We start from the raw sequence: 15,020 nt of genomic DNA on the forward strand, positions 1-15,020 counted from the left end.
AAATTAGAGGTTAGATGTAAAGAGAAGAAATTCAACATTAGAAAGCATTCAGAAAGCCTCGAGTGATTTGAGTGAAAAGACAGATGGGAGTGTGATGAAGGGGTGTAGATATGACAGGGCACAACAGGTACTTTCAGAACGTAACAGCAAGGCACTTCATCGCCGAGATCATTGTTTTTTTAAATAATTAAACTAACATTGGTCTAAAAAAATAGTTAATAAAAAAAGTGATAAATAAATGACAGGAAGTGCCCAGGAAATAAATTCAGATGTTTTTTAGTTAATGAAAAGTGTGGATAATTATTAATCAGTGTAAACCTTCCTCCGTATTCAGCAGTTCATGGCTTCTCTAAGATCGATTTGGTGTGGATAATTGCTTCCTCATTTATACCTGCGCTATCCAATCATCTTGGAATCTCCATCGCTCCATCTTGCCAAATCCCTACCTGTTCTCAAAAAGCACCCCAAAAAATGAACTGATTTTTGCTCTCTTTCACGCCTTTGGACGTTCTTCATATTCCTTCTTCTCCCACACAGCACCCACTGTCTGTCCTCTCCACTGCACTTTCAGGGATTAACCTGCACTGAAGATGCCTATGCAATGCCTTCCTAGTGCCAGATAAATCAGAACATTGAAAAGCATGTTCTGTATCAAAATATTATTAAACCAGTGGGTTTGTTTGTTTCTGAGCTTAATGACAGTATTACTTTATTGCCTATAATTTGCTATCAAGCATTATTTTATGCAACCACTGTCTTTCAGGGGTGCCATTGAAAGTACGTGTAACTTGATAGCAATACCTTTATGCTATCTTGGAGTGTTTAAAGGAATCATGGTGCAACCAAATCTCAATTAAAGCATGCAAGTACATAGACAAGATGATGTTCATTGTACGTCAGTGCACAACAGTCACTTACTGAAGGCTGACTTGCATTCATTATAAAGACATCCACTGAACCTGCATTTCAACATTACAATGAATATTTCCCATTAGCGCCGCAGATCAAGCTATGACTTGTAACAACTGTATTTCAGATTTTATTTTCAACAGACGTACTGGAGTGGAGTTACATATATTTGTGGCTTTAAACCGCACAAAAAAGACAGACGAAAGGTGAAGGAAACACACAGGATTCAATATTTCTAAAACAATAAGCAATTTGTCAATCTGGCTCAATAATTAAGAAGCTGGCTGTGGCGGGAAGCTCCCCGACTCTCAACTGCAGTTGTTTGGCAGAAAGCCTCCGCCAAGGTTGGAAACCCAAGGATATACAAATGGAGAGAAAAATGCGCTGCCAATTTAAAAAAAAAATCTACAGGGACAGACTCTTGCAATGTTCAGATAGTTGGAAGTTATTTTGTTTAATAAACCAGGTTGATTCACCGACATGAGAAACATTTGCTTAAGAAAGAACTGCAGATGCTGGAAAAATCGAAGGTAGACAAAAATGCTGGAGAAACTCAACAGGTGAGGCAGCATCTATGGAGCGAATGAATGGATGATGTTTTGGGTCGAGACCCTTCTTCAGACTGAAGAGCCCGTTGTGTTTCTCCAGCATTTTTGTCTATCGTCGACATGAGAAACATCATGTGTTGGCTATGTGGTTTTATTATGCAAAGACAAGTTGGTCTGATTGAGTTGAGCAGGTTTGTGGTACTGAGGAGTCGTTAACCTACAATGTCAAAGATACTGACTGATCCCATGAATACTCTCAGATTTCCTGTTTTACTGTCATTTTTGCAAGATCCATTTTCATTACTGAGTGCACCTAATTGTTGCACTGCCAATCTGTTAGCTTACAAGCTCCAGCTGTTCTTGCATCCATCCACCTAAGTGACCAGAGTGATGTAAAGATTATGATCAGGCCAAAACAAAGTCAGAAAGTGTGCCTATTCCCAATATATATGTCGAGATGTGTATTTCTCTTCCTACAGTCACAGGTCTTAGGCATGGTTACACAGCCCCATCCCATCATACTGGCTCTTGACTGGCAGACTTGGGCAAGGAGATAGTGTATGGTATTCCAGAAGATCCATGTCTCCTTTGCTTCTGCAGAAAGCTGTTCAGTTGGCCCAACATTTATGCTGACAATGTTGTCAAGGTCTAGACTCATGCCTACTCAGCATCACAGAAGTGTCCATGCCAAACCTTCTGAATGTCAATCCTGTTATGATTTCATTGATTAAACCAAGAGTCTCCGATATGTGTGCTATCATCAATCCTGTTGTCCATATCCACAGCATAAAGACTACATAACAAACTCCAACAAGACTAAAGAATTTAACGTTAACTTCAGACGGGAAGTTGGGAGACCACGTGCCAGTTGGTGGATCGATGGTGGAGAATTACCAGCTTCAGATTCCTGGGCGCTAACATCCAGATAACCTGTCCTTCTAACCTCTGAAGAAGGATCTTGACCTGAAACGTCACCCATTCCTTCTCTTCCACCTATGCTGCCTGTTCTGCTGAGTAACTCCAGCTTTTTGTGTCTATCTTTTAGAAGTTTGGAGATTTTGTATTCTCCAAATACGGCAACAAATCTTTACAGATGTACTGCAGAAAGTATTCAAGCTGGTTGCATCACGCCCTGGTATGCCAATTCCAATGCATAGGAATGCAAGAGGCTGTAGAAAGTGGTGGACTCAGCCCAGTTAATCACAGGTACAGCCTTCCTCTCTGTTGAAAGCATTTAGAAGAAGGCAACGTGTGCTTCTGTGCCATGCTTTTTACTCACTGCTACCATCAGGCAAGAGATACAGAAAGAAGCCTTAAGTTCCACACCACCAGGTTCAGGAACAGCGACTTTGACATATTAGGTTCTTGAACCAATCTGCACAACCTAATCCTACATCAACAGAACACCTCTTGCATTACCATTTTTGTTAATATTTTTTTTTGAATTAGGTTTTTGCACTAATATCTAGTTTTTAAATTGCAAAACCTTTTTTTAGAAATTATGTAATTTGTATAATGTTTCCGTGTTCGAACAGTATGCGCTTGTGATGCTGCTGCAAGCAAGATTTTTCATCATCCTGTATTTCCTTCCATTAGGCCTCACTCGCATCACCAATAATATCAGCAATTAATTCAGCAGAAAGGTAGTGCAGAACTCTCATCACTTACACAACTCCTGTCAATTTTTTTCTCTCCGTAAATGAAACTTGTCTGGCTGGGATTTTTTCCTGGTTGAGATTCCCAGTGTTGTACTCCCATCTACTGGTCTATCAGAGTGATAGCAAAACTAACCAGATGGAACACTTCCTAACTTCAGCTTTCCCTAGCTTGAAGGAAGTGGATAAAAAATGTGATGATTCACAAAACCATGTTTTTGTAGTGTGGGTGCCATTAGAAGCATAGGAATCACAATTGTCTTTTTGGGTGTCAATGCATACTTTGAAAGAGTTTCCAAATGGCTTTGGCTATCAAAGAAAACAAATGACATTAGATAATTATTTAAATTGTACAGAATATATTTAATACATTTTCAGACACCAAACACAGCATTCACACTTGAATTCTTGCATTATCTAGGATTAATATTCGACAAAGAGACAGCAATGTATTCTCTCACATGGCCAAAGTTGAGGAGCAAATTGCACCAAGTTCCATTACTCTACAAGTCAATATCCAAAAGATATAAAAAGCGACATTCAAATTCAAATCTATTTATCAATCGCAGTAAATTTCAGTTATATGGCAGTTCATTAAATGGCATTTCACTGTGGCAGCACCATATTGGGGCGATATCTTAGCTAACAAAGTTAACCAGTATATTTGACATGTCCAGTCCTGCAATATGCCAGGTAACTGAGCTTTACCACATCTCCAGCAATGGAAAAGCTTAATTGCCCCAAAAGGTTCCAACCATTTCTGCCATTTCACTTAAGGATATTTGGATAAAAGACTGATGGAATCTGTTTACATTATGGATCATGAGTGACAGAATTATTTTGCCAATTAATCCTATGTGTCCTCGGAAGTCACCCTATTGCAAATACCATCATACATCAGTTGCAGTGTGATCACTAAAGCTATAACATGTTGATCAATCCAACGCATAAGATTAATATTTCATTCTCCTCCAAACTTGCTGATTATTTTTTGGAATGTATTGTTCTGAGCAACATTTTAAATTTCATTTTGTTTGTGCTGTGTGTAATTCAAACAAATAGTCCTTTATCAATGTTGTTCTGAAACTGGCTACAATGAGAAGCACATTTCTATTTCAAATGGGTGAGGAGTTAAAACTCATCGATTAGGTTTGAGCAAATAAGGAGTAGAATTTGCATTAAACAATGGCCATGACAAAGCCCACATTCTGTCCAGTCATTTAAATTAAATGACTGGACAAGATGTACATCTCTGAATAAAGATTTGAAAATTTCTCTTTTAAGGGGCCTTCTCTCCTATTTCTACTTTCTACTTTTTCTTTTTTGTTATATACACACTTCACGTTTTTCTATTCTCTACCATCTATTTTTCCTCTTTTTCCCCTTTCTATTGTTTTCTTTTTCTTGTCTTACTTCCTTTCTCAAAACATAAAAGTAGAGGTTGTACATAGAATGGATTATGGTATGACATAGTTGGCACCTAAAATTAGGTTCCACTGTACTGTTTTGTATTGTATGAACTTCTAATAAAATAAACAAAACATATTAAAAAAAAAATAAAAAAATTAAATAATCGAAACTCAGGTAGCGTTATTACAAAACCCACCATCAGTGGCACTCCAGATCTGCCTGCTGCCTGTGCGTGAGATTCCAGAGGTGTGGGGGGGGGGGGGGGGGGGGGGGAATTAAAATGCGGGTTTGTATTGGATTTAAGTTAAACGCAACTTCTAACGCCTTCAAAGCTTTCATCATCACGGATCGCTATTGCAGGACAATTAAATAAACAATATGTCGTTTATTTAACATATTATCTTGCTTTTTGGCTTCACTTTAATCTTATGATGCGAAAAATGTTTTTTAGGCCCCCCATACGAATAGGCCGTGTCTTGCCTGCCAGTATCGGGGCTTAAATCATGGCAGCGGCCAAATTCCAATCAATCACAATCCAGAAACATCCACTCTCAAGATAATCAAATTCTTTTTTTTTTTTGCACAATCATGTCATAAGAACATCTAAATCATCTATATTTTGTGGTATTGTCTATCCATGATCAATATTTTCATACTAAATATCCACAGTACAGTTTTAGTCAGATGTATTGTGCAAAATAAATAATAATTTTGATTATCTTGAGAGTGGATGTTTCTGGATTAATTTGTGGGAATGAAACATTAAATTCCTTCCATTTGGCATATACATTCATGACAAAGTGAGATTTAAAAATCATGTTATATTGTGAATTCTTGTGTGAATGGGATCAGTTTGTTATTTCTTATTTGGATACTTAGTCTATTTAAAAATGTTTGCCTTTTCTTAAGAAATTGATAGTTGCTTAGATCTAGTAATTGAATTGACGAATTTAATCGATTAGATTAATTTAATTGATTTGATGAAACTGATGAATGATTTTTTTGTTAGATATTTACTATTTGTTTTAGTGTTTAACTTTATCGTTTCTACCTTTTTTCTAAAACAGCAAATAATAACTTGTTTCTGTTAATGCTGTTCACTGTTTTTTTCTCTTTACATTTCAAACAGATGTCTCAGAAGAAGAAATGCAAAATTGTCAATCCAAATGCCCAGCAAAAGAGACCGATTTAGACAGCATTCGCAGAAATTATCCGAATTTGGACTACTCCAAATGTGATGATCTACCAGACATTCTTAATGGGAAAGTAGTGGGCAGAAAGGCATGTCATGCGTGGTTTGAAGAGCAAAAACCTGTAGTATACAATGCCAACATTGAAAAGTTGAGGAAAAACAAGGTGTTCAGAGTTGCTTATTGGTTACAATCTGAGGAGTATGATGATGCTACTGATTATGATATGCCAATGTACCAGCTAGCAACTGATCTTCTCCATGAAGACTTGGTATTTTGCTAGAAATCGTAATTTATTTACCCGTCTGTTACGGACTTACAGCATATAATACAATAATATTAAAGTTGTGATCATGAGAAAATCACATTTTTGAATTTTCAAGGCAGTCTTGGTGTTTATTACTATTTCCGTCACAACGGTCAATTTTGTAATTAGCTACAATTAAGTAACTAACTAATTATATGCTTTAATTTCAGGTCATCCAAGTAAGACGTTTCATATTTCGTTCAGAATGCTTCAATCTATAATAACTGAAAATTTCATTCAGTTCTCTTAATTTTTAAGAACGTTATGGGCTTTTGACTGTCCCCAATCACAGCTTTTGTGTTAAGTTAATGGAAAAGCAATAGGGAACAAGATGCTAATTTCCGAGTATGAAAATGACCATACCTTTTTTAATACTGAAGATATGAAAGTGAATTAGGTATCAAATTAAAGCTATTTTTATTCTTTATCTGATGGGATAAATTACAGGCTTGATTTTTTAAATCTCAAAATTGTGTAACATTCCTAACTCAGGTGCACAATTTCCTGACCAGTTACTAGTGAAAGGTCTAGCATCAGCGTTATAACATATAGATAATAGATTGCAGCATGAAGGACATCCCAATGATTCAAATAAACCTTGAAATATCACGAGCAACACAAAAAAAAAAGAGTAGATTTTGTGTTTATTTAACTTGTGTTGCTGTGGGACCATGTCCATAACCTGATTGCCAAATATACACATAGAATAACAGTGGTACACTTTAAATGCAATTCATTGGCTACAAAACACTGTGTATAGAAGTACTTTCTTTAGCTAAGACAATAATGAGACAAGAAATTGAAGATGCAGGAATCTTGAGCAAAAAAAAGTGCTGGAAGAAATCAGTAGATCATGCTGCATCTATGGAGGGAATGGACAGTCAACGCTTTGGGTTGGATTCTTCTTCAGACAGATTGCACACTGTGTTTGATTTTTCCCCATCCTGCAGCAGATTGCCCTGCATCCATCCTCAGAATCTTCTCTCCACCCAAACCTGTGGTGATCTTGCAAGACAAACTGCAAACACATCACTCTGAATAAAAACCACTGCAGCATGGGAGAGCTTTATTGGTCATTTTCTGATTCATATGCGAAAACATATTTGTCTCTAATTGGTTAAAGTGAAAATTCAAGCATGGGTTAAGAAAGGCAAAAATAAAATGCTTAATCTTTACATCTCAAGGAATTAGCATTTATAAAGACAAAACTTTAAGGCAACTCAAAGATGCTTTCACTAACCACAAAGTACTATTCAAAGCAGCAAATATCTAATGTCACTCTTCCCATGGCACCATATCAGTGTCTATAGCGACGCAGTTATAGGCGGCATATCGTAACTTCTCCTCACATTGCTTTGCACTAGAAAAGAAAGCATATGTTTAAAAAATAAATTAACAGATGCTTATATATATATATATATATATATATATAGCCTAATTGTTGTTATTGAGGAATCTTAAAAATGGGAGTATTTTACAGATGACTCCTGTTGAGCACGCAATAAATGCTCATTGTTTAGAAAGAAAAATTGCTATTGACTAAAATAGAGCAGGTGCGTTTGGGAAGATTTATGCTTGATCAAAAGTTTCCCCCCCAATTTTTGGAACATATGTATATATTTATAACAAGGCAAAAAAAGTTTTAATTGATGTACAGAAAACGGAATTGACTGAAAAACATAATGCATCTGATCACCATAACCATATAACAATTACAGCACGGAAACAGGCCATCTCGACCCTTCTAGTCCGTGCCGAACACATAATCTCCCCTAGTCCCATATACCTGCGCTCAGACCATAACCCTCCATTCCCTTCCCGTCCATATAACTATCCAATTTATTTTTAAATGATAAAAACGAACCTGCCTCCACCACCCTCACTAGAAGCTCATTCCACACAGCTACCACTCTCTGAGTAAAGAAGTTCCCCCTCATGTTACCCCTAAACTTCAGTTCCTTAATTCTCAAGTCATGTCCCCTTTGTGCATTGAAATTTTGGATTGTTTTTTAAAATTCATTATTTCTCTTTAACAATTTTTTTCCTTGGAAAAGTTGGGGAATTAAAGATTTTCCTTTTCAGACATGTCATCAGCATCAGAGATAAAATACAGGTAGCTACATGCACTTGTGCTAACAAAAGCTGAAGCACAAAATGCAACAATGGCCCAGATCTTTCTAGCCTACTTTGCCACCTGGAAACATCACCCGCGGTTTGTCCTAGGATAGCCAACAGATCAATGTGGAGGCTATAACAAACACCCTCGACCACCAGCTAGGTTGAATGTACAAACTCAACCTTCTCCATTGCTACAAGAGGCAAAATACAAATTGGAGTTCTTGGACCAGAAGCCATTTGCAAATTGGAAGATCAACAGCTCATATTCTGCTTGGGTAGCTTTGAACCCAATGATAAGAACAATTAATTTTCCAACTTCAGGAAACCCACATTCCGAGTGTTCTCACCTCACACACATTCCCCTGTCCATCAAGATTTCCTCTCCTTTTGTTCCCTTTGTTCACCTCACCTATCCCACACTTGACATGGCTGCATCTGTCCATTATTTCCACCCCTGCATTGTTCTGCTATATGGGGCATTGAAAGCAAAGAATGATCACATTCATTGCCCATAGAATTACTTTAAGGTCTAATAGACCCACACTGAAGGAATCTAAAGTAGTTAAATCTTCAAACAATAATAATGATTGACAATGGTTTGATATTCTGTCACTAACAATTTAGTAATTAACACATTACTACATGCAAAATGGCATTAGAGTTGAACAGTGGTGCAAGTAAAAAAATAATTTCCCATTGCAGCCAATTTACAACTGATGCCCAAATATTGCTGTAAAGCTCCTTTCCCTTGGCAAGACTTCATTGCTCTACTTAGCTTCATCCATGATACAACTTAAGCATTGGTGTGAAGCAGAGCGCTTTAGCATAGCATAGTGCTGCGCATAGGAGACAGACGATGACCTGTAGGTGCATATAATCATGAGGGCCATAGATAGGAAGTCAAAAAAGAGGGCATTGGTTTAAAGTGCGAGGGAATTACTTAAAAAGGACCAGAGGGGCAATTAGAGAGTGGTGGGTAGATGGAACAAGCTCCCAGAGGAAATGGTAGAGGTAGATACAATGACATTTTAAACAGTGCACAGATAATAAGAACGACTGGGAGGGCTATGGGTCAGACACAGGCAAGTGGGACCAGTTAAACAGTTTGGTTCACATGAACACATAGGGCTGAAACGACATGTATCTGAGCTGATTCGCTCTATCAGTATAATCAGCTTAAAAAAAAATATTGGGAGACAAGAAGATACAAAGCACAAAGGAAAACAATTTACACATAAAGTAGTTAAAGAAAATCTGGAACAAATAGCATAGATAATATATTATTTTTTAAAGTGCAACATCAATTTTCCTTTGAGGGAAACAAGTCTCTGCACAAGCAAAATTAAAATTTTCAGGCATCATTATCACTTTAGCTGTTGAAAACTCATTCACTCGGAATTGTATGCAAAACTTGTGGGAAAGTAGATCAAGCACCCTATTACTGTCATCTCTGTACAGATTCCCTCAGCAAGAACCACAACACCTTGTGGAAGTTCAGAGTACAATGAAATCCGTATCTCAATTGTTGTTTAACTGTGCAAATAGGATTACCAGAACCTGGCAGCACTTTAACTTTGCTGAAGCACTGACAGTGTTATCATTAACAGTGCAGCAAAATCTAGGCCAATACAACACACCCTTGATATAAATGCACTTGGTTTCGTCCAAGGTGAAATTTACAGAGATTGTCTACCAAATTATGTGAACTGGCTGCTAATATTTAAGGATTAATTAATTTCAGATATGCAAATTGAGCACAGGTACCGAGATGGAAGACAGACACAAAATGCTGGAGTAACTCAGCGGGACAGGCAGCATCTCTGGAGAGAAGGAATGTGTGATGTTTCGGGTCGAGACCCTTCTTCAGACTCCTTTACTGAGATGGAGTTTGGCAGCATTTTGTGGAAAAGGAACACGAAGATCATTTGTCAGAAATAAGGTGGGATATTTTGCACATCTATGTAATACATTCACATATACGGTAATATTTAGATGTTGTGTATTAAACAACCAAAACTGAAGATTGTGAAATGAATCAAATGTGACCAATCCTTCAATAGTTATGCAACAGAAAAAAGTGCCAACACACCATACCCTGTTGTCATAACTCTCAGGACAGTTAAAAACCATGAAGAAAGTGGCCCAGGAAGCCGGGGCCCAGGTTGACGGCCCCTAATGTGCCAGGTGCCAAATACTGCTGATTTAGTATTGTGGGTATTGAAGCAATGCACAATAGGACTAGCAATATGCATAAAGATAAGAGTCAACCTACCAGAAAAAAAGAGAAACATCACCAAAAAAAAAAACTTGGTAAAAACAACTGACCTGGAATAATTTGGTAGAAAAAGTGCACCGGAACATGTGGAGGATTCTGGGAGTGCATCTGTTTTCTCTGATCTGTTAAAGAACAAAAATAGAAAAATGTTTTAAATTATAGCTATTTAAAAATGCCACATGAAATATAAGAAACATCTGCAATTTATTTCTCAATATAACGATATCGGGAAAATTGAGAAAAAAGTCTAACAAAAATGGAAAGACTTAATATCCTGTCCAGGAACAACATTAGTTTGGAAATTACTATGGGATGTGTCATAGGATCATGTGGATATTCAAAATAAGATATTTCCTCACTGCTCTGCCCTTTCACAACCATTATACACCTCAGGCCTCGGCCTAAATTGGGTTAAAGGAAAACAGAAATGTATGAACTAACAACTCTTGTGAGGGTGCAGCCTACACAACTAAAGCAATAAGGGGAGAAAAGATGAAATATGAAGATAAGTTATTGGACCTGTTGAAAATGACACTGGAGAAGTAGTAATGGGGAATAAAGAAATGGCAGATGGATTGAATAAGTTTTGTGCATCAGTTATCACCGCGGAAGACACCAGCACCATGCCAGAAATTCAAGAGTGTCAGGCGGTAGAAATTAGTGGAGCTGCTATTACTAAGGAGAAGGTGCTTGGGCAGCTGAAAGATCTGAAGGTGGATAGATTGTCTGGACCAGATAGACTACACCCCAGGGTTATGAAAGAGGTAGCTTTAGAGTTTGTGAAGGCATTAGTAGTGGTCTTTGAAGAATCACTAGAGGCAGGAGTGTTCCCAGAGGACTGGAAAATTGCAAATGTTACTCCACTGCTCAAGAAGGGAAACCATAGGCTGGTTAGCCGGACTTCAGTGGTCGGTTAGATTTTAGAGTTCATTATTAGGAATGAGGTTTCAAATTACTTAGAAGCACATAAGATGGGCCTTTGTGAAGGGGAGATCTTGCCTGACAGATCAGCTGGAATTCTTTAACGAAGTAAATAGCAGGATAGACAAAGGAGAATCAGTGTTGTTTACTTGGATTTTCAGAAGGCCTTAATGTGCCACACGTGAGGCTACTAAATAAGCTGAGAATCTATGGTACTAGAGGGAAGATACTAGCATGGATAGTCAATTTCAGAATGGCAGAAAGTGGGAATAAAGGGAGCTTTTTCTAGTTGGCTGCCGGTGACTAATGGTGCTGGGTCCGCTACTTTTCACCTTGTTTGATTTGGATGATGGAATTGATGGCTTTGTGTCCAAGCTTGCAAGATAAATGGAGGGGCAGGGAACAGAGGAATCAGGGACTTGGCCAGGTTGGGAGAGTGGGAAAAGAAGTTGCAGATGGAATGCAGCCTAACAAGGCGTGTGGTCATGCACTTCAGTAGTAAGAATAAAGGCGTAGACTATTTTCTAAATGGGGAGTGGATTCAGAAATCAAAGGTGCAAAGAGAGTTGGACTGGTGCAGGATTCCCAAATTAGCATTCATTTGGAGGGGGCTAGAATATAAAAGTCAATGTAATGCTAAGGCTTATAAGGCACTGATCAAACAGCATTTGGAGGATTGTGAGCAGTCTTGGGGCCCCCTATTTAAGAAGGGATGTGCTGGCATTGGAGAGGGCCCAGAGAGGTTTACGAGAATGATCCCGAGGATGATTTGGTTAATGTATTATGAGCATTTGATGGGTCTGGGCCTGTACTCACTAGATTTTAAAGGGAGGGGGGGAGAAATCTCATTGAAATTGAATAATCAATGGACTGGATAAAGTGAATTTGGGGAGGATATTTCCACTCATGAGAGAGTATCGGGCCAGACAGCACAGCCTCAGGATAAAAGGACATACATTTAGAAAGATGTGGAGAAAATGTTTTAGCTAGATGGTGGTGAATCTATGAAATCTCTTGCCACAGATGGCTGTGAAGGCCAAGTGTTTGGATATTTTTAACACAGAGATTGATAGGGTTTTGATTAGGAAGGGTGTGTAAGGTTACAGGGAAAAGGCAGGAGAATGGGGTTGAGAGGGAAAGATAGATCAGCCATGATTGAATGACGGAGTATACTCAATGGGCTGAAAGGCCTAATTCTATTCCAATGTCATGAATATTGCTATTCTGCAATATATAGATTTCTGAACTTGTTAAATCGTTGTTGAATTAAGCAATGTATAGGTTTATTAAGGCAAGTGGAGATAATTTTAAAGGAAATATGCAAGGCAAGTTTATTTTTACACAGAGTGGTATATGTTTGGGAAGAGCTGCTGGGGCGGTGGTCGAAGCAGATGCAATAACAAAGTTTAAGAGGCATTTACATAGACACATGAACAGACTGGGAATAGAGGGATACAGACCACAGGCAGGCAGATGATATTAGTACGGTTGGCATCATATTTGGCGCAGAGTGAACAAAAGGATCAGTTCCTGTGCTCTACTGTTCTATATTCTACCTCTTTCACCCTAATCAAATTCTTAAGACCATTATTACTTCTGAGGCTAGATAACCAAGGACAAGCTCCTTCACCAGCTTTGATAATAAACAATCACACTTTCTGGAGACTGTCCTATCTTGGCATCCAACTATGAATTTGTATTTAATGCCACTTGCCACCACTCAAGTGGCTTTGAGGTGATTAAGAATTTGGGCAATGATAAACTACTAGGATAAGTAACTCAAGCATATTCATCATTTTTCCACCAATAATTAATATTCTGCCTCCATTATGTTAGTTGTGGCATTTTACCATCCTATATTTATTCTCTTTTAGGGCAATCACCAATCAAAATCTGAACTACTCACCCGGACTTGTCTGGGTAGACGAAAATAGGGGCTGGCAGCCGGCTCCTGCCTGTAACAAACCTCAGGAACCGACTACGATCCTCTGAAAGGCAAATAAGACGTTTAAAAGAAAATACTAAGAAAAGTCTCTAATCTTCTCCCCCCCCCCCCCCACACAAACATTTAGATTGTAACTCTAAACTAACAACAATATTGAATTGGACACAGATTGTTTGCTAAAAGACAATTCCTATTAGCATCACAAATTGATATTGCATACATCTGATCTTAGACAAAGAATAAACAATCTGAGGGCTGCTTTAAGTGAGTGTATTGGGTGATTGTATTTACTGGTTGCGGGTGTGGTATAACATTCTCAAATGTTTTAACAAAAAGGGGGAGGGGGCGGGGGGAATAAATGTTATATCCTTAGATGTAATTCCCCTCAATTATTAATCTGATGGGAAGTCATTCTCTCTGGGTAATTAGTCTGAGATTTAATTTGAGCAGCCAAAAACAACACTGTATAAGTAGCCCAGCTCACTTGCATCAAAATAACCAAATGTACTAATGTAAAAATAAAATAATCTGATTAATGGCAGTTGAAGTGTTAAGCTCTCAAACGCAGACTAACTGAAACTGTCACAAATTTATTTCAATTCAGATTCAGGCCATCAGAAGGAAATCATCTGTATAATTGAATTCCTCTGCGTGGCCATATTTAAAAACAAAATCTGTAGAGCATCTTTGACACCCCCGGGATTTCCCAAAGCAACATGGAGTCATAGAAGGGTCTTATCACCAAACAATAATTTTAATTATTTATTTTGAAGTGATTATGATTGTCAGATAACTATTGGCCAGGACACCGGCAAGCCCCAGTTTTTCACTGATGTGATATTATGGTTTTAGACAAAGAAAAAACAAAATGATTTTATCTTTTGTGGTATATTAAAAATTTTAGTCCTTTAGAATTGGCAAAGGCATTTCAATGCCCCATGGCTGACAGATAGTCATCAACATTAGTCCAGAAATGGAAATAAATCCTTAGAATAAAAAGGAAAAGACTTTCAGAAAATCATCTCTGATTTAGGTTTCATGCAGAAAACTCTCATTATGGAAACTCATGTAGATGGTTTAACAAGTCTGATCGCAGCCAAGAGGCAAGTGTTTAACTGTTATATGTACCAGGAACGGAACTATGAAATTCTAACTTAAAGAAACTTTACAGACACATTAAACACAACATCACAAATAAACATACAATAAATCACACGTTATACTAAGTAATCAGACCATAATGCAAGCATAAGTACAGTGTCCTCCATAATGTTTGTGACAAAGACTATCATTTATTTATTTGCTTCTGTACTCCACAATTTGAGATTTATTATGGAAAAAAAAATCACACGTGGTTAAAGTGTACCGTCAGATTTTATTAAAGGGTATTTTTATACATTTTGGTTTCACCATGTAGAAATTACAGCTGTGTTTATACAGAGTCTCCCCATTTCAGGGCGCCATAATGTTTGGGCCACATGGCTTCACATGTGTTTATAATTGCTCAGGTGTGTTTAATTGCCTCCTTAATGTAGGTGTAAGAGAGCTCTCAGCACCCAGTCTTTCCATCACCTTTGGAAACTTTTATTGCTGTCTATCAACATGAGGTCCAAAGTTGTGCCAATGAAAGTAAAAGAAGCCATTATGAGACTGAGAAACAAGAATAAAACTGTTAGAGATATCAGCCAAACCGTGGGCTTACCAAAATCAACTATTTGGAACATCAATGAGAAGAAAGAGAG

The 15,020-nt window shown here is 37.7% G+C and overlaps 1 protein-coding gene across 1 annotated transcript in view; it reads right to left on the reverse strand.

Moving 5' to 3' along the window:
• Window positions 1–6,646: 6,646 nt before the first annotated feature.
• The window catches only part of hectd3 (HECT domain containing 3), a 45,279-nt gene continuing 36,905 nt past the window's right edge, over window positions 6,647–15,020 (reverse strand). The window contains 3 exon segments of the mRNA XM_055641630.1: window positions 6,647–7,379; window positions 10,463–10,534; window positions 13,240–13,321. Of these exon segments, the coding sequence (XP_055497605.1) occupies window positions 7,295–7,379; window positions 10,463–10,534; window positions 13,240–13,321 (239 nt within the window). The 3' untranslated portion in view covers window positions 6,647–7,294.

The sequence above is a fragment of the Leucoraja erinacea genome, chromosome 10 (genome assembly GCF_028641065.1).
Source record: "Leucoraja erinacea ecotype New England chromosome 10, Leri_hhj_1, whole genome shotgun sequence".
NCBI lineage: Eukaryota > Metazoa > Chordata > Chondrichthyes > Rajiformes > Rajidae > Leucoraja > Leucoraja erinaceus.